The sequence below is a fragment of the Gopherus evgoodei genome, chromosome 7, assembly GCF_007399415.2.
Source record: "Gopherus evgoodei ecotype Sinaloan lineage chromosome 7, rGopEvg1_v1.p, whole genome shotgun sequence".
Classification (NCBI taxonomy): Eukaryota; Metazoa; Chordata; order Testudines; family Testudinidae; genus Gopherus; species Gopherus evgoodei.
The window spans coordinates 63,857,185-63,880,059 of NC_044328.1; the positions used below are offsets into that span (position 1 = coordinate 63,857,185).

At 39.6% G+C, this 22,875-nt stretch overlaps 1 protein-coding gene across 9 annotated transcripts in view; it reads left to right on the forward strand.

Moving 5' to 3' along the window:
• The window catches only part of KCNMA1 (potassium calcium-activated channel subfamily M alpha 1), a 410,790-nt gene that overhangs the window by 219,725 nt on the left and 168,190 nt on the right, over nucleotides 1–22,875 (forward strand). For all 9 annotated transcript variants that reach the window (XM_030568831.1, XM_030568832.1, XM_030568835.1 and 6 more), the window contains exons 13-14: nucleotides 10,030–10,139; nucleotides 22,125–22,193. In XM_030568831.1, the coding sequence (XP_030424691.1) occupies nucleotides 10,030–10,139; nucleotides 22,125–22,193 (179 nt within the window). The remainder of the gene's footprint in view (nucleotides 1–10,029; nucleotides 10,140–22,124; nucleotides 22,194–22,875) is intronic.

Sequence of the window (22,875 nt, forward strand, 5' to 3'; positions counted from 1 at the left end):
TGTGTGCACCCTCTTGGTGTCTCTAAGATCTTATATTGCATACATCTTTGTAGTAACTGTCTAAAGTGTGTTATACTTGCTTAGCTGCAATGATAAAAATGACAGGATGACCTCTGAATGCTTTTCTTGAGCTCATTTGGGGCAGGCTCTTTCAAGCCGTGATACTCCAGTTCTCCATAGGAACAGGGCAATGCAATGCATTCTATCATCATCCCTAGATATGACAGTGTACAGATGAGTGAAGGAGGAAGTACACAGTCAAAAAGGGAAAAGGTATGATGAAACCCCTCCTTGACCCTCTTAAGTAACTATTAATGTTGCTTTTAATACCATCGTTAGCCCTGATTAGAAATGGAAAGATTGAGCATTTGTAGCTTCAGCGCAACAAAAACACAACTTTCCCAAATGATACTTTTTCTTTTGGATGTAACTTATTCTTTTACATAAATTGCATTGTCACAAGTGCCAGTAGACTATCTTTAAAAGGTAATAAGCCAGACTTCTCCTAATTTATCCATCTCATGAGGTCTCCTTCAGGTTGCATCAGTAGTTAATGTTAATGAGCCATCTTTTTTGGTTGCACCATGTTAGCCTTACTTACATGACTAGGTGCCCAGTAAACACTGGACATGCTATGGAAGAGAATACTATGTCATCAATATGAGGTAAAAGTGATTCTCTGCTGCTAAACATTTTGGAAGTGTACAACTCCCATTGACTTCCAGGGAGCATTTGCACCCACAGATCTGTGAAGCTGGGCCTTTAACTGTACCTAGAAGACTCAGGTCAGGATAGCTTTTAGCATGTGACTAGCCAAATCAATCTGAAACATTCAAGGGGGTAAACAGTTGTGTTTGTGTGTGACTGGAAAAGAAGAAATTAGACTATTCAAGCTTTTGTCCATTGAATGTGCCAAGTTTTTTCTCATTTTGTATCTCAGAACAGCTAGCAACTTATTGGGGGGAAAGGTTCTGTTTAATTCTTAGGCTATCAGATTCTTGAGTAATGAGTAAATATGCTGGTATGGTCTCTTGAGTCTCTCCAACAAAAAAGTAAAACATAAAATTAAAAGACAGGTTGATTTCCAGTGCAGATCCCCCCCACCACTCCCAACTTCCTAACTAATCTTTCTTCTGAACACTTAAGAAAGGCCACTTTGGCTGATCTGAAAATGCATGCAAGAACAACCTACATCGGTTTGGCTCAATCTAAAACCAGGCAGTTAATGACAATAACAACTAATTCCATCAATTAGCAAATGTCCCCTAAATCAAATACCCGCTTTTTTTCCCCTAGGGCAATACACTTAAGAGGGGTGACATAAATGGGGGTCTAGTTAGAAATGACTCTAAAAATACATAGAACTAGATTACAAAATCAATGTAAAGCTCTTGTTATGAAAGAGTGGGAAGCTATCTCCCTCCTGGAGAAGCAGCAGGATATATTTTGCCTTAGGATACCATCTTTTCTGAGCCTGGTCGGTGTGCACTGGGGATGTACATTCAACGCTGGCAGTGAAAATAACTAGTCTTACCTGAGCACTGGTCAAAGAGGGGATTGGGGCCATAATACGTACTTCCTTCCATTCTTTCCTAGCTTAATGTTGGGTCATTTGTCCTGAAGGTGGCAAAAAGCAAACAGGTCCTACCCATAAGGACCTCTACTGTGATCAGCCCTTGAATGAGCCATGCAAGGGAGAAGAAGCTTCTTATATCTCTCTCAGGTGTCAATCCCAGTCTGGCCCAGAGAACTGAATAGAAAATGCTGTCCCTGCTGTAAAATTCTAGAGTGTGATTTTAAAATGCCAACAAAAGATTGTCATTCCTAATCCAATCTGTATATTGAATCCTCTTTCTGAAAGGAGGCAGGAAGGCTAGATAGGATGCACTAAGCTGGTTTTACAGAACTCAGAGTCTCTGAAGACACAAAAGCCCACAATATATATACAAGAGATGACTTTAAGAAAATAATGACTTTTTATGCAAAGTAACTGTATTAGTTGAAAACAGTGAGGAGTCTGGTGGCATCTTAAAGACTAAAAGATTTATTTGCACATAAGCTTTTGTGGGTAAAAAACCCACTTCATTAGATGCATCTGAATCTCACATGGTGACCCGATCAGGAATGTAGGATACACAAGAATTATAAGTAAATATTCCATTGCAGGGTTTCTAACTAACAGTAAGTGTAGTCTGTATCCACAAAAACAACAAGGAGTCCAGTGGCACCTTAACGACTAACAGATTTATTTGGGCATAAGCTTTCATGGGTAAAAAAACCCCAAAAGTTGACTCAAAGGAAAGTTTAGAGCCTGTAAAACACACCTACTTTTGCAGTCCTAAATTCCAAACTTCTCAAACTGGTAACACTCCACACAGATAACTATAAACAGGAGATAAAACCTGGGACTCAGTCTCTGATATGAGAATAAAGTATCAATTTGGCTTTTTGGACTCCCACATACTTAATAGAGAGAGATTTCTGCCTTCTGCTGGAATGCATTTGTTTGGCAAATTGCTGAAACCATTTGCTCTGAAATGAAATATTTGCCCATTGGCTCATCTTCAGTAGTCCACATAGTGTAGAGATAGAAGATGTAAGTATCCAAAATCTGCCGTCAGGTTATTGTTTTCAATAACAAGATGCTATCTTTATAACAAGAAGGCTACAGCTGAAAGATTTTAATTTATCTGTTTTAAAATTTTAAAATCAAAGCTCTTTCCATCACTGGGAATACACTGGTATTAATAGTTAAGCAAAATTCAGTGTATTTATTTGATTACAGAAGTAATTACTATAGCCTGGTTTCAGAGTGAGATGTTGATTGACTACAGGATATGGGGAAATCACCGTGGTTGGTACATTAGTAGTTATACACACTTGATTCACTCTCATCACCTAATGAGTGTATATTTCACACTAACCATTGTTCAAGACCCAACTTTGTCAAAACTTCTGAGTCAACAATATTACATTCTGAGTCCTATAACTCAGTACACCTGTCTGTCAATGCAAAACTCCTGCTCCGGTCCTTTGGGGAGGGAAGGATACGTGGCTATTCTTTCCTTCAGCTCAAAATGGTCACCAGAACCATAAAGAGGAGGAAGCAATGAATAGAGGGACACAGATAGAAAAGGCAGAATGCAATGTTCCTTTGACTTTCTCCAGGCTGAGCAGATCAAGGAAAAGAGCTAGACTGAGGAGCATTTTTATAGTTTGAAAACCTAAAAAATGTTGCCATAAAAAAGGCCCTGTTTTGATTTTGAAGGCATGGTCACCTTACTTCTGTAATACATCACTGCTGGGGCATATTGGCATGATGCTTTGGGGAAACCAGACAATAATGCTTATTACCCCACCAGGGATGTATTAGTTTGGTGCATAGACAGAACACTTCTAGTTTCCAGAGCTGCTAGTCCAGCATCATTCACCAACCTTAAATAAAGAGAAAGGATTAGGAAAAATGTAAGATGACTTTTCTGTGTGTGACAGGATGTCATACAATGGAAATCCCCTTTTAGAGCCTCACATGGCTCTGGAATGGCAAAACAATCTTTGTGGAAGAAATTTTATTTGATTGTTTACAGCCTACTTCTCATGGAGCATGAGATTTGGACCATATCCACCATGCAAATTAATTTTTTGCAATTGTTTGTTTGCATCTCCAGAAGTAAAGTCACTGGTTACTTGGCAGCCCACCAAGAGAACAATGATGTGTTTTAACTGATATCTCAGTGGAGAGTTCTTAGAAAGTCTGTAATCCTTCTGTTCCATTAGTGCTTTTTGAAGGATTCAATACAAGAACAAGATTGCTGAATCGTGAGTTAGTATTAAGCCAAGGATAAAAATTATGCACACACAAAGTACAGTGTAGGTCTTGTTCAAAAGGCTGTACAAAGTAGAGCACATTTTAAAATCTAGGAAAGCTTGGCATATATCCATAGGTTTTAATTCATTCTTAATATCACCAGCATCCAATGAAAAATAAAGTTAATTTCATTCTCCTAATTTGAACTATTATGACTGAGTACTGAGATGTCTTTCTTCTTTATGTCCCACTTAGGTTCTCATCCAAAGCCTGTCAAAATCAATGGAAATATTTCCATTGACATCGGTGAGGTCTGGATCAGGCCCCTATAGGCAGGAGACCCTTGCATGTAGTGAAGCAGTTTACAAAACTGGGCATTATCTTTAAATCTCCTTTCAATAACGGCCATGTGCCGGACCTGGTATGAATATGTTTAAGATGTGTAATTAGCACTTACTCAGCTCTTACTTAACCTGTAAAGACCTTGCAACAGCAGCATTTGCCTCTGCAACCACAAAGCTCAAGTATAATTCCCTATCCAAAAGGCTTTCATCAGGACCTCCTGCTCCACTTGCTGCTAGTGAATAATGCAGCAATGGCCCTGCTGACTGTACTAAGGAGCTGTGATAATAATAGGGCGGCTTTTGGTTCTTTATACCGTCTAGGTGTAAAGAGCAAGTTTGATATTAAACTGACCTTTGGGGATTCTAACGTCTTTAATGGGAAAGCTATATTCATGGCTTCTTCCCAAAGCTTTGTACTGTATTGTTCAAGCCATGTACGTATATCTCTTTCAGAGATTCCACTGTCATGCCTCAGGGCAGCAGGTGAACAAAGCAGAAAACATGGGAGTCACCTAGTCATCCTCTTTCTCTCCAGCCTTCCTCACTTCTTAAAAACATCTGCTATATTTTCAGAGTTGTCTTCAGTTTCAGTAAATGGTGGGCTCATGATAGGACCTTTCTCTTACTGTCCATCCACCCTTCCTTGCTTAATTTTTAACAAGGCCATACCTCATCCTTCTAGATATTTTAGCTCATTTTCTGCTGCTTTTCAATCTGATTGTATTTATTATTTTATTTTATTACCTTAGTGTCTATGAGCTCATCAATTACCAGGACCTGATTGTGCAAGGTGCTGTAAAAACACAGAACAGAAAGCCAGTCACTGCCCCAAAGAGCTTGCAATCTAAGAATTAAACAATGCACAGCACATAGAGACAGATGGGAGAATACATGGAAACCTTGGGATACTGTTGGTCTGTGTGGTGGGCAGTGGTACCAGTGACCTAACCATTGTAAAGATTTTTATAAGCATCATGACAAAGGAGAAATTTAAGGAGTTTTTGCAGCATCTTGACTGACTTTATTGGGGTGAATATTCTTTTGTCATCATTCATATGAATTAGTGGATGTATAAAATTATTAATATATCGACATACAGACTCACAATTCTGAAATGACACATACTCAATCTTGGAGAGTGTTCAGAATCAAAACCCAGATCTAGAATTTGCAAATGATCCCTGTATTCATAACAGGCCAAAACTAAAACCCTGAATTGAAATACTCCTGCACTTTGGATTATTTGAAATCCTGTTCTAAATTCTGGATAGTTTAAAATTCATTTATGAATTTTTTCTCTATAGCCTGTCTCTAACTATATATTTTCTTCCCTTTCTCTTGGTACAGAATAGGTCAGATCTTCAACTGGGCAAATGTGCACAGCTCCACTAAAGTCAATGATGCTATACCAGTTTAAACCAATTCAGGATCTGGCACAATATATTGCTCTGATTTCAGAACTTCTTTCATATTTATATGCCGACGGATTAAAAACAAAGAGTCAGCAGTGTTCATTCTGTAACAAGAAAAGTCCAGGTTTGGGGGCGGTATTATTAAATAGGCAAGATAAAAACAACTGGATATTAAAATAGGGAAAATAAATAAGAATCAATCAGAGATAAAGTGTGCCCAGTATCCATCTTGGGTTTATAAACATGCCCATGGGATCTCTATGTAACGACTATCATTTGTATTTGAGTATGATTATTACTGTAAATCAGTTTCCACATGTAGGGTTCAGGAAACATGCTGAGGAAAGTTGGTGTCTACGTTCCTTCCTACTGTTGGTCAAACTAGGACAATGATATTCTATTGCACATTCTGCTCCCTTTGTAGCAGAATGCCAAGCTCACCTGTCATTTGCTATATTCTCCCAGGTCATTAAGTCCATCCCAGCAGACTGTATGTGCTGCTTGATGCAATCCTTGTAGTGGAGTTTGGGATGGCCAACCTTCCTTTTGCCTTTTTCAAAGAACTCTCTTAGGCAGTCTACTGTTATCCATACGTATGACATGGCCGACCCAAGTCATTTGCCTCCACGCTTAGATTAGCTTAGCATGGCTGCCAGTCGTAGTACCTCACAATGAAGTACTACGGATGTGATCTCTATTTGTAACATATAAGCTCTAATTGCCTTATTTGGCCATTGAACTATCAAGCCTTTCCTGAATTGGTTTTTAATGTATCTACCACCCTTTTGTATGGATGAAAGGTTATTTTTATGTATTTCAGTGTTTGGCTTTGCAATAAGACTAAAGACCACAGGGCTATAACTTAATATCTTTGGATAATATTAGGTATTTTCTAAATATTTTGGCCACTGAAAGCAAGTACAAGAGAAATTTGAATGTTCTGAAGCTTTACACATTCATTTGGGTCAATTCACCAATGTGTCAATGGACAGTATTTTAACTTTTTTTGTGTAAATGTAATACATTTTAAAACTTCTGTTAAATTCATTTCAGTTCTTAACAAATTTGGACTTTTGAAAATCAGGCCACTTTTTATGTAATCTAAATATAGGTGTACCTAAAGCCATTAGCTAGCTAGGTTTGAAAATTTTGATCAATAATTAGCAGACACTTTATTGATTATACTTTTGTTCTAGAAGCAGTGTTTGGCTTAGAATAATATGGCATATAGTTAATGTAAGATCAATATAATGATATTCATGAAAGTAACATTTAGGATTACTATCCAGGAAAAATCCTGAATTGTAAGTATTAAACTGAGAAAAGTTGTGGAAAGCCCATTTCTTGGAACATTACAAACTTGACTGGAAAAAAAATGTTTGTTAAGTATGGTAGATAGCAATCCTGAATTGGCTAGGGGATGAACTCAATGACCTTATAAGTCTTTTCTACCTCCAACTTGTTTGACTTTTTGACTTTACAGTAAGAGACTTCATTAAACCCCTGCATTTTGTTCAAGAAGCTCTTGCTCTAATGCTCTTCTAAAACAGCGGTAGTTTGACATGACAGGCAGAGATATATTGTTGCCTCGGGATGCTTTTCTTCTTTTGATTGATTGCTGAATGACTGAAAAATTAATTTTGGCATCTTTCCCTGAATCACTTGATGTGCATTAATTTCATTGCTTGAATTCATATTATGATAAGGAATATATATTCAAGACAGAAATGTATGCCACAGCTTAAAAAAACCCAAACTCTTAAATATACTGTAGTGCTTTTTACATTAAAATATACAATACAGTACCACCTTCAGGGTGTAAAGGTCTCAAAACAGTTGGCTGGATTCTAGTCAAGCCATTTAATATGTTGGGCCAGTACTTCAATCACATATTTTACAGCAGTGATAAGTTGTTTACCTTGTTGGGTATCTTATTGAATCTGGCTCACATATAGCTGGTGGAAGTGGTGTACATGCCTTTTATGTCCCCCAGCCATCCCACCTGCAGCAGAAGGGGGAGAAAGGAGAAGGCATGGCAGAGCCAAGTTCCACAAACCCAAATCCTTTGTTGGCTAAGAGAGTTTATTCTAGTAGTGCCAGCAATGCAGATTAGAGCAGAACTCCTCCTATTGTAATTTACACTGGGGCTGGGCATCCCTGAATCAGGAAGTCACAAACAGCTCTCTGCAACTGCCTTCTCAGTTGTGCATCAGCAGCTCAGTGTAGCAAAGAATCAGAGTTATTGTTCTTTGCAGCATGTGTGTAACGAACCCCAGAAAATATAACATTTTATGAACCAATACTGAGATTTTGAAAGCTGTCTAAGGGAATTAGATGTCCCAGTCCTAATAAAATCAATCAGAACTCGCCACCCTAATTCCCTAGGTGGCTTTGAAAATCTCAGCCAAAGCGCTTCACAAAAATGCCTTCTACTTCATCTCCTATCAAAGCCTTTATGTACCCATTGGCCATTACATCTGAAAATCTCTCTGTACTCATAGTCTCTGCTGTGTGATGCATATTCTAATAGGGATGCCAGTAAAATGGAGTTAGGTGTTCATATTTGCTTATTAATGTTTCATTGTAACATGACCAGAATTTTCTTGCAGCACAGGCTCAGTTTAAAAGAAATGTTTCCATGTTCTGTAAAAATGCATGTTGGATCAGCAGTTTTAAATCCACCCTTTCTCAAAAGGCATGAAATTCCTTGTGTGTTGTGCAATTGCATATCCTCCGGTTAGTGACAGTATCTTGCTGCGATGTCAAAAAAAATGTTTCATATATCATTTCCCCTACTCTGGTGTAGCTGGCAAGTTATTTTGGTTACTCTTGTGTCACAGTTTATTAATCTCACCCCGAAGGAGCATATGTTCTCACTGTTCATTATTACTGTGTTGATGACATGTCATATGTATAATTCTTGCAATCATGAAAGGCTGTTTTTGATAACACAATTCGCTAATAGTCAAAGGACTAATTATATGAAGGAATGTCCTATTGTAACTGAAACTTTTAATATTTTAATGGAAAGTGATAAACTATTCAAATAGACATTTTGGTAGTGGTGCCTATGATTTACATACACAGGTATGAGGAGGTGGCGCACCAGGTGCAAAAAAAAGACCCAAGTTATCTGATTCACCTCTCTGGTCCATATGGACCTGAATTTTAGAGGCACTGAGTCCCTGCAATTTCCACTGAAGACATGCAATTTTGGCCAAAGGCTGCAGGACCATCTTTGGGGAACCATGTCTGTAGTCCCCATTCTCAGTTTCTGTGGGCAAACCTCAGTTTGAATGGCAGGCCATTTCCAACAGATGTTATATGTGGGGTCAGACTGTGAGTTCTGCTACTGAGATTTCAGAAGGGACAGAGAGTTTGAAGGGATGCTCCACCACCACCAGAGAGTAACTTTGTATTTGGGTCCCAAAATTCTAAAAATATTCCTGAAGGCATACCTTCCTAAGAGCTCCTTAGGAGAATCTACTGTTGAACACAGGCCATAGCACCTCTGCCTATCTTTATTATTTTACTGTCCAAGTGTAAAAATGTTGTTTGCAATGTTGTTGTAGCCATGTTGATCCCAGAATAATAGAGCGCCAAGGAGAGTGAGGTAATATCTTTTATTGGAACAACTTTTGTTGGTGAAAGAGACAAGTTTTCAAGCTACACAGAGTTCTTCTTCCGGTCTGGGACAGGGAACCACAATGTCACAGCTAAATACAAGGTGGAATAGATTGTTTATGCTAAATCTGTTCCATCTAGTATTTAGCTGAGACACAGAGTACTTTTCCCATACCTAAAGAAGAGCTCTCTGTAGCTCAAAAGCTTGTCTCTCTCACCAACAGAAGTTTGTCCAATAAAAGACATTACCTCACCCTCCTTGTCTCTAAAGAGTAAAAGGTCTCTTGTGCAGTATCAAAGTTTCTTTCACACTGCAGTACCAAAACAATGGACACACTTTTAAAAAAAATATATTGATCTAGTTGCTCAGACAGTTCGTGATGCAGCAGCGAGATGGGGGGTTAGGGAAAGAAAAGCATCAGAAATTATGATGATGATTGATAAATGCTGGCCAAGTACTAAAATGTTCTGAAAACAAGTGAAACTTTACACAAACATGGTCAAATGATAAAATATTTCCACATATTCGCAGAATTTTCACAAAACAAAATCAGAAACTTTTTTGGCTAGCTCTTTCCACAACTTTAATTCACCCACTATTGTAATATACCTGCACAAAATCCCCCCCAAAATTCAAGTAGACCAGTACTTAATTTTTACTTTGCATTGTTTATTGGTGTTCAGTGGAACCCTGCTAACCAAGTATTATTAATTGTCAAAAAAACAAACTGGGCAACCAAATTCAATTAACTAAAAATTGATTCATGTTAAATCCACTGGTTATATTTTTCCAGAAAGCATTTTTTATTCACGATGCTTCATCTGTGTTTCTTTTTCTTAGATTGAGGAGGATACGTGGCAGAAATACTATCTAGAAGGAGTCTCAAATGAAATGTATACAGAATATCTATCTAGTGCCTTTGTGGGTCTGTCTTTCCCTGCAGTTTGTGAGTAAGTAGATATATATTAATTGTCATAAATTCCTTGCCTGCTCTCAAGTGAAATCAAAGGTTTTCATAGGAGGCATTTCCACTCTGTTACAATCCCAATATCATTGCCTCATCAGATGGGATCCAGTAAAATAAACATTAAAGCAATCACTGTATGGAAGTACTCCAAACATTTTAATGTCTGTTTCCAGAAGAGACTTAGAACTAAGTGAATATAAACGAAAGACTAAATGCCAAGTGTGTTTGAAAAAAATGAATCAGCAATCTGTTTAAAGGGAATTATTTATTCATAACAGGTGTCCGATTGTTTCTTCTAACAGTTCCCATTCTTTGGATGGGTGTCAGCGTCACCTTCTTGATTCTTGCCCAATCTCAAGAAAATTATTCATTAATGTGAACAGCTGTAAAGGAGTTGTATATACTATAGGAAGAGAGTCATTTAACACATCACAGAACTGCCTGAAAAACGCTTTGAACAAACATAACTTCTGCCAACAAAAAGAGATCTATCTGACAATGAAAGGGGAACATGTGGGACATGGACTGAATAGCCATGCATAGTCCGTAGAACAGTCTTATGCCTTACTCCTATTGAGGACTGAGTAACCTTTTATCTATCCAGGAAGTGCTCTGTCAGAAAGAAGTGAAAGTGCACAAGGCCACAATGATAGATATAGCCACTCCAAACACTTCCTGAATAATTTAGGCCTATTAGATTTCTATTAATGATGATGATTATATTTTCTATTCGAGTCACATCAAGAGGTCCCACTGTGTTAGGCACTGTACAAACACATAGTCTTTGCCCTGAAGAATTTACAGTCTAACTAGACAAGACAGACAGGGTGGGAGGGGAGATAGTCACAGAGAGGTGAAGTGACTTGGCCCAAGCTTATATAAGAGATCAATATCAACAGATCCTCAGGGTATCTGAGTCCCAGTCTAGTCTGGCCTTATCCAGTAGACTATGATGACTCTCAGACCTAAATCTCATGACAACTCCATTCTTGCAGTTGAGACCAGGAGAGAGTGGGAGGGGCTAGGTTTTCAGGGAGTCACTTGCCTTTTTCCTCTGGTAGAGTGACATTCTTTTTACATCATTGCTTCTTTTCATGTGGAGTAATATCACCATAGTTTACAACATAATCTGTGAGTGAGAGAAGCAGCATGATAAACAAGTGATGGAGCTTTGGTCATAAATAATTTCTGAGCGTATGTAGATTTAAACTAATCCAGGCCACAAGTCAATGGGGATTTGTGTGAGGAAGGGGTTCACAATCCAGCCCTTAGCTTCCAGGGCATGTGACTGGCTTATTAATAGCTAGTGTTTGTTTATTCTGAAAATTGTATCAGAAAATGTCTTCCCCTATGTCAAATACACTAAACAGAAAATCACAAAAGATACCATTCTATATGGTATTGCACGAAGCCTAATGTGCATTGTCCACATGAACCAAGTTACAGGAACAAAATCTCCAAGCAAAATCCTTTGTCAAACCCAGTCAAGTTTCCATATGGTTCCGAGAAAAAGGTAACAGAGAACATATTCAGCATAGAGCTATCATTCATTCAACACACCGATACAACCGAGGTACAATAATCAATAAAGACAGGCTATTTAATGAGATTTAGGAACATCCCAAAACATTTGAGCTCTCCTCAGGCGTTTGATTATCTAGAGGCTTAATTATCTGTGTTTTCTAGTTTAAATTAAAGAAAAAGATATAACTCAAATATACCAGCAGTATAATGATAACACTATTCAATTCAGGTTAATTAAAGCATAGCGGTAAATAGAGTGTAGTGTTGTATATCACTGCACTTGGCACATAAGTATTTTCATTACAGTAAAAAGTGTCTATTCAATTTCAGATGATGCATAGGACACCAAAATGTGCTTAATACTGGTTTGTGAAAAGGAAAAAGAATTGGTGGACACTCTGAATACAATCAACTATCTGCAAAATATAGAGACATTTAGAGCATTTTTTTCTCATCATGCAGGGATCTTAAACAGCATGCAGCCAATGACATTTTAAAACACGGAAACTGGATGCAATGTGCTGTCCTTGTGGGCTCTTAGTATTCATTACTAGCCTGGTGGATTTTCAGCAAACCAGAAACATGAATGCTTGGTGATGGTGTGACAGGGTGCTATTAGCAGCACCCTAATCACTGACATTGCTACAGCCTAGAGAAGGCTGCAGGCTCAGCTGAGGACAATTCCACACTTTCTGGTGGGGATTGTGAGCACCTGGGTAACAATCACAGGATTAACAAGGTAATGGGGGAGACTATAAGGAGAGGAAACAGGAAGCAAGGGGCAGCTCCAGAGGAGCTAAAAGAGTGAGCCTGGGCTGGAGAGTGAGGGCTGTAGGGAAGCCTGGCTTTGCTCTAAGCCTGTTGCATGGTATTGTTATGTCAGAGAGAAATAAATGCACACCCCGGGGAAAGACAAGCAGCTGAGTGTGCATTTGTGACTGCAAAACCATCCAACCTGTCTTGGCAGCGAGGTACACCAGGTAGCAACAGAGGTGCCCTGTGACAAATGGCTGCCACTGAGTTCAGAGAACCGGATGCAGAAGGGTGACAAATTAGTAGTCGTTTCTATGGAGATAGGACATTAAACATTTTAGAAGCGTCACCAGCTTTCTCCACTACTGTAAATGGACCCTCCAAGTCAGAAGGGGAGGGTATTCATAACTCACTGTAGATGCTTTACCTGCTAAAAGATGGTGGCCAGATGCTACTACGTAAGTTTTATTCAGTCTAGGGAAAACCCAAGACTTGAACAAGCAGAGATTCATAACTGTAGGATTCGCCAACATTTTGCTCTTCAGTAGATTTCTTAACACATCTTTTCTTGTTTGCCATGAAGGTCCTGTGAGTTCTCAGTTCTCTCACAAGATTGGAGCTTACACACAGAAATTGCCATTAAAAAGTCAGCATTTTCCAGTTCTTTCTGCATCAGGGTATCTGACATATGGTGGTATGTCCCTATATTTAGGGTCTTAATTATCTTACCCCACAGTATCTGAGATACTGCAGTTAAGAAACACTGACCAAATGCTGTGCTGTTAATGGCAGCCCCTGTACATACCATACAAACAGCTCTCATGTCCCTGACCTGTTGCTTATTCAACCTCGGTTTGAAAGTGCCTGTTCCTGTATCACCAGCACAGTCACTATGGGTGTGTCTTCACTGAAGCTGGAAGTGTGCCTCCCATCTGGAATAGACAGACTCTTGCTAGCTCAGTTCAAGCACTAGGGTGACCAGATGTCCTGATTTTATAAGGACAGTCCTGATTTTGGGGTCTTTTTCTTATATAGGGTCCTATTATCCCCCACCCTCTGTCCCGATTTTTCACATTTGCTGTCTGGTCAGCCTATCAAGCTCAGACCCACCCACATCCTTTGATCTGAGCTTGGAGGACTATCCTGAGCCCCTTTCAGTGCCACAACATCCACACAGCTATTTTTAATGTGCTGGCTCAAGCCAAGGTAGCATGAGTCTGTCTACCCGGGCTGAGAGGCATGCTCTCAGCTTGCAGTATAGACATACCCTAAGTGCCTAACTCTTCCCAATAGGTGGAATCATGGAGCTATGCCTTCTCCCAGCAGCTGTGCCCTGAGTCAATATACCTACTCCACTCCTACTTGCTTTAATTGGAGGTAGGAAGAGTTATGCAACAACAGCCCCATAAATCAATTTGAGAATATGAGAGGTCTTGGAAGACAGATATTCAATATATGGAACTCCCTCTTTTTGAATATATTACATCTGTTTGTGAAACCTACTACTTTACCTAAATATGAATGAGAGGGGGAGGGATAGCTCAGTGGTTTGCGAGTTCAATCTTGGAGGGGAGTCATTTGGGAATTTAGTTGGGATTTGTTCCTAGTTTGAGCAGGGGGTTAGACTAGATGACCTCCTGAAGTCCCTTCCAACCCTAATAATCTATGATTCTAGGTTCCCCCACATTTCCCTTCATTTTTAGCCCCAAACTTACCAACCACATTTGCAGGGAAATGGTTAACTAAGATGTAAATTCTTTGGGACAGGGACTGTCATTTATTATTTGTTACTCCTTTTTAACCACAGTGCCTAGTCAAAATTTTGGTTCCCAGGGGTGTTCCAGTAGGAAGTAGAAATTGGTGATGGCCAAGTATTTTTTTATATGATTTTGTTTATTTACAAGGAATCGACGAAGTCCCGTGTCTTTGAACACAGAATGAATCAAAAAGCCGGAAACTGCTTTTGCTTACAGCACCGAGAGAACCAAGAGAACAGTTTTCAGCTCGTAGGCTGTGACAGGGTGCCACTCACTACTGCGATGCCCTCTGCTGGATGTCTCAGGCATCAGCTCTGCTAGCTGTTGCACCCTCTTCTGGTGGTGTCTTGACGCAGTCATTTATGCTCCAGGGACCCATGTCACTCCCAGGACTACAGCATTCTTTTCATGACACAGCCTTCTGGCTGTGCTGCACTCTGTGCTCCCCCTTTCTGGGGGACAGTATCACAGTCCCTTAGTCCAGCCACTTCCTCAGTGGCGAGTGGAGGCAGGGGCGGGGTGGGAATCCAGGTCTGCCCACTACACTGGGTCCTGGCCCAGATCTCTTCCTGCAGCACTGATCTGTCCAGGGTGCTTGCTGTCTTCAGCCTGCAAGGCAACCAGTCAACTCCCTCCTCAAGGTGCAGGGAGTGACTGAAGCTGCTCTGCTCTGCAGCCCTTCTTATATGGGCCAGCCCATCCCTGATTTGCTGCTTCTCCCAGCCTCCCAAGAGCTCTCTTAACTCCTTAGAGCTCAGTGTGGGGCAGGTGCCCCAACACCCCCCCACATCCCAAAACCTTTCTCCAGGGTCAACCACTGTGCTTTCAGTTACTACTTAAGGCAGTCTCTCTCCCTCAGTCTGTTTGTGTCCAACCTCAGGCCAGTTCTACACTACACACTTACTTTGGTATTACTGCATTGCTCAGTGACGTGAAATATCCACACCCTTAAGTGATGTAGTTATACCAATCTTAATCTCCCCAAGGATAGACAGCACTATGTCGGTGAGACAGCTTCTCCTGCCAACATAACTACCGCCTCTGGCAGAGGTAGAGTTATTAAGCTGGCAGCAGAGTTCTCTCCTGTCGGCTACAGGCATCTTCACCAGAAACATTTCAGTGGCTCAGCTGCATCAGCATAGCCAATGCAAGTTTGTAGTGTAGACCTGTCTTCAGTTTCTGCGTGATCTTCTTCTCCCTGCCCATCCATACCAACTCAAAACAATACATAGCAAAAGCTCCTGGGTGGGTTCACGCACACCTTTTGTTTTAGGTGTGGGTGTATGTTTACAGTCATGTTAATTGAAGGGTGAGTTCACACCTACCAATCTTAAGGGGGTTTTAACTCAACTCATAACAAGGTTTCACCCAGTCATAACAATATGTTTGTATAATGCCTAGCACAATAGAGCTCAGCCTGGTCGTGGCCTACAGGCATTATTGCAATATATAAACATTATTAATAAAAATGAATAATAACTTTTATAGATAATAATATACTACACTGTCATTGCCTGCCCATGGTTAAAGCTGTGTGAAACTCAGTGATTTCACATCACAAAGGCGCATGCAAATATTCTTCTGCAATTTCAATTTTCTTGGATTTGCACCCTGCCTCCCCTCATTCAAAGCTACCAAATTTTAACATATTTTTGTGGGTGTGAAACCACACAAAATTACACAAGTAGCTGGAAGGGTGTGTTGGTTTTTTTTCTGTCTCATGCACCAGCAAATCTGTCAGCTAAATTTGGACTGCAGAACCATCACAGTTGCTGATGGTACAAAAAGGCCAAATGAACACAGTTTGATTTTCATTGCAGAGCTGGTGGATACAAAAAATAATATTTTGAGTTGCAGACTGAGATAATATTTGATCTGGAAATTATTGAGATAAAATGAATATGAAACCCTACAATGTCATTTTTTTTAAATGCCATTTTCTGACTAATAGCACTGACAGATTAGACACCAAGTATGCTTACTGTTCAGGCATCATTCTTACCACCCACCAAATGACAGCCTTTTCTCAGAGTCATGACTGCTGGCAGCAAATGCCTCTACTCACCTACTCATGCCCTTGCCAACCACCATTGATTTAATTGAAACTGTTAAAATATATATTTACAATGACTTGTGGAACCCCTTGAATATGGCCACAGCTTTGGGTTGTCTTGAAAATGTGATTCTCCACACTTATTTGTGTAGCATTCATGAAAATGAACTCAAATTTACATCTGGGTGTGCAAGGTACCTTCCAAGGCTACTCACTTTTCTCATCACCATGGCTCAGTCCCCATTTATCTTTAATATCTTTAAATAGCGACCCTTTCTGGCCATGAACCCTTTCCGCTCTCTATGATTTAAACAGGCTAGTTCTTTGGCAACTTGGGGCCGCATTCTGTGAATCGCTTACCACCACTATCATAAAATGGTTTTATATGGGGATGGAGTATGATCCAAATCTCCCTGAAGCCAACAAAAACACTTCCATTGATTTTATTGGGTTCTGGATCAGGCCCACAGAATGTGGGTCTCCTGCTCCTATCATTGAAACTAACAGGAAAATGACTGTTTCCCCTGCCAAATGCTAGTTATGTGAAGAACAGGACCTGATAGGTGCTCTGTGATCCTCAGAGTGCAAACTGATCCCTGGTTGCAAATCAGTCCCTCAGGAACCCATCAGTGCTTCCTTTGTAAACATGCTGTCTCAATCACTGCACATCTTCATGCTGATATCTGTTTTCTGCTCCCATTGCATGATTATAGCTGGGTTATGTTGTATATGTCCCTGAGCCAGAAGACCTTTTTAAGAGTGAGGGACAGTGGCCTCTACTAGGTGGTCCCTACAGTGAGCCTGCAGGGATGAAGCGACTTGGCATTATCGTGAGTTTTAGCAATAATACCATGAAAGGAATGAGAATGTGCATATTATTTCCCAAGACATCAGGGAAAGTATTAACTGAAGTGCTGAATTACATTAAAAATGTTGCTGTGTGAAGCCATTCAACTTTGTTTGTAGAACAATATTGACCAATTTCAAATAATTTATCTCCAAATCATCTATTGGATTCAGACTGTGGAAATGAAATGTTGCATACTTCCATTTTTTGGCTGTGAACATGAACATTTTCCATGCACTGACTCTGTCAATGGGTATTTTTTTTTCAGTCAGCCATTCATCACTTGCAAAATATAAAAGCTGATTGATTGTGTTTATTTTATTGGTCAGAAGGGATTAGGACAGAAGACGTGCCTTGAAAATATGGCATCTCTGTGTCTCTCACAGCTGAGACAGTAGTTAAAATTCTAATTTGACATGGAACTGCTAATGCCTCATTAACTAAGGTCTGTATAATAGATTATATTGAACTTCCCAGTAGACTGGTTCACCTCTCATTTACCTTATTGTACCTTCAGTGGCACTGCTACCGATTTACACCCGTGTAAAGTGCATGGGAATCAGGTGTTAGGACTTTTGTATCAGGGACGTCCAGAGGATTCAGGGGGCCTGGGGTCTTCGGCGGCAGGGAGCCCCTGCTTCGGCGGTAATTCGGTGGCGAGGAGTCCTTCTGCCGTCAAATTGCCGCTGAAGACCCAGAGCGGAAGAAGCTCCAAGGGCCCTGAGTTTTCCAGGACCCCCGGAGTGAGTGAAGGACCCTGCTCCAGGGGCCATGAAAAACTCTCGTGGGGGCCCCTGCGGGGCCTGGGGCAAATTGCCCCACTTTCCCCCCGCCCCCGGGCAGCCCTTTTTTGTATGACTACAGGTCAATACAGATAGGCTTACATATTTCGTAATCCATCTCATGGTATGTCCCTTGTTTGGGGGTTTTTGTTTCCCCCTCATCTCTTGTCAGGGTACGTGGAAATTTCTGTTTTGCCTCTTATAATTCTCAGTTTAACCACTTTTCCCATTTAGACTTCAGTAATGCATGTTTTGAACAAATTTGTGATAATGTGATGAACAAGGTTGTATAATTATGAAGTATTATTGATGATTCAAAATTATTGAGTTAATGGAATAACCCTTTTCTCCCCCTTGCACCCCTCGCCCTCTTCCCCCCTCCCCCCCCGCAAAAAAAGTTATGCTTCAAAACAACAGTGGAGCTGCTCCATGGCCATTACTCTAACCTCAATGATGCAGTAATCCTTGTGTCTCCTGTATTGTCCTTGTATTGTGGATTTTGACAAGTGGCTCCACATAGTCATTCATTGGCCATGCCCTTGCCTCACTCCACCTGCAAAATTTGCCATAGATGAGAAACTGAGTGCCCCTGTCCCAGGGCCTTTTCATTTCCTGCTCTCTTTCAGCAGAATTTAGGGAGGTTCTGCTCTTTATGACCCTTCCCACTCACAAGTGGGAGGGAGGGCATATAATTTGGCTTGATATTAATAAAAATGATATAGTTAATGACATTCTGCACAGTCTCTCTCACATACTGAAGTATAAACATCTAGAAATCCACCACCCTCTGCATTTACTGAAAATATATGGGACGTGCTCACATAGAGCTGTCTTTAAGGTACTGAGAACTGTGGTATGATCCAATGAATCACCTAAGCAGGTGCTTACCTTTAGGCATGTGATTAGTTCCATGAAGTCAGTGGATCTGCTTACATGTTTGAAGTACCTGCTTAAGTGCTTTGCTAGATCTAGCTAGAATGTGCTTCAGCGTACAGGTTTGAGCCCCTAATCAGAATGTCAGATCTCAGTTCATTGATTCAGAGGACAGCAGAAAACTCCCATACTCCCTGTCAGTATAAAGTAGTGGGTTGCTGACCCTGCATTTAATAAGCTGTCCATAATATTTTTTCATGGATTGTATGCAGTGTGGTAATTTCCACTCCACTATACAAGACTTGCTGAACTCACAATATTTTCAGACGATGTCTTTATCCAGCAGGAAAGAAGCATTTGAAATTTCTGTTTATCAGACTCTTAAAGGACACAAAGTACTTGGAAATGCCTGTGTTAAGTGATAAAAGGGAAAACAGCAGTCAGTAGACCTACTTTAACATCCAGAATTATCCACACAGAGTACAATCAATTTCAAATAACAAAAAATAATATATATACAAAATAATTCCAGCATTTCTAAATACTTTATTTAATTTAAGAGACTATTGTAAATCTATTTATCAATTGGAAATTTATTCACATGTTATTAATATTAGACAAGAAAATAAAATCTCAATGCACATACTTTTGATAACTGTGACAGGATTTCTGGATACAAGTAAATGGGAGATGCTCTTATCTTTTCTGAGGGTAGGATCTGGTTCTTAGTCAAAAGTAGCTTGAAGAAAATGTAAATGGCCAGAGCTGGCTTTGAGAAAAAACCCTTTCCCATCCAATAGCTTGTTATATAAAATACCTTTTGTGTATGTGTTAATGCTCTGTGTATATTAATAGCTCACAAAGATTACATCTTTGTATTCCACTGCTCAGATACTAGTAGTAGGTGCCTTAGAAATAGGAGATATTTATACATATACACATACCCATACATATCCCAATACTTTAATGTACAAAGAGTGCAGCAGTTTTCCATGTCTAATTTATGCCAATTACTAGCCTTACCAGTCAAGAGGGCTGATTTAATGGGAAGAACAATTTATTTCCCTCTGGGTAGGTAGAAAGAGTTAGACTCAGCTTCTTAAGAGCCTTTGTTCATGAACATCTGTGTTCAAACTCCTGTAGTTAACAGATGACGCTTGCAGTTAAAAAAAAAAAAAAAAAGATTAAGGCTTCCTGTAAATGTCATTGTCAAATTTTGTGGACCTCTACATAATCGTTATTGGGAGGGAAAGTGATCTAACTTCTTGCTATAGCACTTTTATTGAGGTGATTGCTAGTATAAGACCTTTGTGTGACAAATGGCATTTTTCTGTTTCTGACATTATTTTGCAGCCAGAAACATACATTATGTTAGTCTTATCAGGCTAAGTTTCCAGAAGTGGTCAGACAATAAGATTTGCCTGGGCAGTTGTTGAATTGCACAAGCAAGTACATGTAACAAAATATTTTCACAGCTTAAAAACACTTTCAGCCAGGCAAGTTGATTTGAATATAAGTACTGTAAATGTGAATTGTATACTGATTCATAGACTCTAGGACTGGAAGGGACCTTGAGAGGTCATTGAGTCCAGTCCCCTGCCCTTATGGCAGGACCAAATACTGTCTAGACCATCCCTGATAGACATTTATCTAACCTACTCTTAAATATCTCCAGAGATGGAGATTCCACAACCTCCCTAGGCAGTTTATTCCAGTGTTTAACCACCCTGACAGTTAGGAACTTTTTCCTAATGTCCAACCTTAACCTCCCTTGCTGCAGTTTAAGCCCATTGCTTCTTGTTCTATCCTTAGAGGCTAAGGTGAACAAGTTTTCTCCCTCCTCCTTATGACACCCTTTTAGATACCTGAAAACTGCTATCATGTCCCCTCTCAGTCTTCTCTTTTCTGTATTCTATGCCATTTTCCAGCTGACAGGGAGCTAATGGTAGCTCTCTGAGTCTCAGCCACCTAACCCCTGCATAAGTTAAAGCTCGTGGGCTGGGGTGGGGTCCAATCACAGTTTTAATTTACATCAGTGGAGAATTGGGCACAGCTTTGCTCTTGAATGGCTTCTCCAGCATCCTCTCCAACCTCAACACACACATTTCCTTCACTTTCAATGGGAGAAGTAGGATATTCCAGCATAGGAAGCTGCACAGCCACCTCTTCCAGCTTTGTGCTGGTCAAAAATTCTCCCTATATAAGGGGAATTCTCTACTGCAATTTTCTCTCTGCTTGTGGTTCACTTTATGCAGCTTAAGCAGTATGGACAGAAAATCTGGCTCTGTAATGTAGTGTCTAGTAGCCTCCCCTCATGTTGCATCTTTCTGTTTGCAGGTTTGATTTGTGGAAGTCTAAAGAACTCCATTGTTTTACAATTATTTACTTAGTGCCTTGTCCACTTAGTTTACTTAGTATGCTGCCCATGTTTTCCACATTTACTGTACAAGAATAGGGTACTAAATACGTTCATTTTACACTGTCCTAAGTACATAATTGTAAAAGGGTGAAGTTCTCTAAACTGTATAAACCCATAAAAGAAATACTCCAAGAAAAATATGTGAATCACATTTCACAAGTTAATAGCATATGGAGGCATGTAACATAGTATTCACTTAAATTTGAGAGATGAAAACGGAATGCAAATACTTTCTAGCTAAGAATTTTAGTTGGTTTTCCGTATGTTTTACTTTATAATTCTGGTATTGTCTGCATTTAGGAAGATAGTTGATTGGGTGTTGGACTCAGTGGGGACACACTGGTGTAAAACTGGTGCTTCCTGTAATGTATTGGTAAATAATGGCTTTCACAGATTTTCACAATTATAGTGGCATTCGTTAAAAAGTCAGTATTTGCCTTTCCACACATTTCCCCCTACATTTAGAGCAGGAGATAATTTTGCTGAGGTAGTAATTGGCAAATATTGACTTTTTAATATATCCTTCTCTGTTTAGGGTTTTAATACTGGAAAGTACATTGTTTAATGAATGTGCAATACTGGCAACAGGAGTCCTATAGCTAAATTCCAACACAGATTAGAAAATTTGGCCCCCGATATCCGCAATACAAAACGAGCACAAGTTTGGTTTTGAGTATTGTGCCCTTTACTAGTTAATAAAAGTGATGCTGATGCTGTCAACTTGCTAGAGTGATGTATGAATGAGGGTGACTATTGTTAACCTTCACAATGGAAAGGCCTTGATAAGTGCTATATCTACAGCCAGTTGACAAATTTTTTAGGTTTTTAGCAAAAAATCTCATGAAAAATATGTCAGTTTTTCATCACAAAATGTGGAATTTTGAAATGTTTTGACCAATACTAGATATATGATAACAATCATGAAAAAGCACCGAATCTTGACTTCTTTTCTTCCTGCAGACTGGTGTTTGCGAAGCTAAAGCTCTTAATGATAGCCATAGAATACAAGTCAGAAAAACGGGAAAGCAGGTATGTTAATGACTACAAAATTTGACAGCTTTTCAGTATGCCCCATGGACAGTTTGATCTTCTCATTTTTTTTCTGAATGAACATAGCTCTTTTTATGCACGTGAAAGCATTTCAAAGCATAATTAATGTGGCATCACTTTACACCAGTTCACATAATACTGGGAGGCTCTGCCTCTCACCCCCTCTGCACCTGAATTAACATTATGTCACATACTTTGCTGGAAGAAAGGCTGGTAATTTTATGTACAACTTACTTCAATAAGTGTCACTTAGTATCAGTGAAACAAGTGGCTTCCACCTTTTTTTGCCCTGGCTGACCTCACGAAGGAGCCAGTCTGCTCTAATCAGAAAAGTAGCGTATTTTACTGGACTGTCAGGAATGAAAGATAGCAACAATCTCATGATAATATGTGCTGTATTATGTACTACATGCATTTGTCTGCATCACAGTTTTAAATGAATGAGATGAGAAAACTATTTTTAGAATAAACATGGAAGGTTTGGACAGTATAGATACAATAGATAGATATAGATACATATCGTATGTGTGTGTGAGAGCATATAAATAATATAATTAGCTGGGAAGGATTTCTTTTAGTTAGAAAATATGAATATGCCAATTTCACTCTCCATCCAAAAATTGAAGGAAAAAATCTTTATAGCTAATAACAAAAATTTACA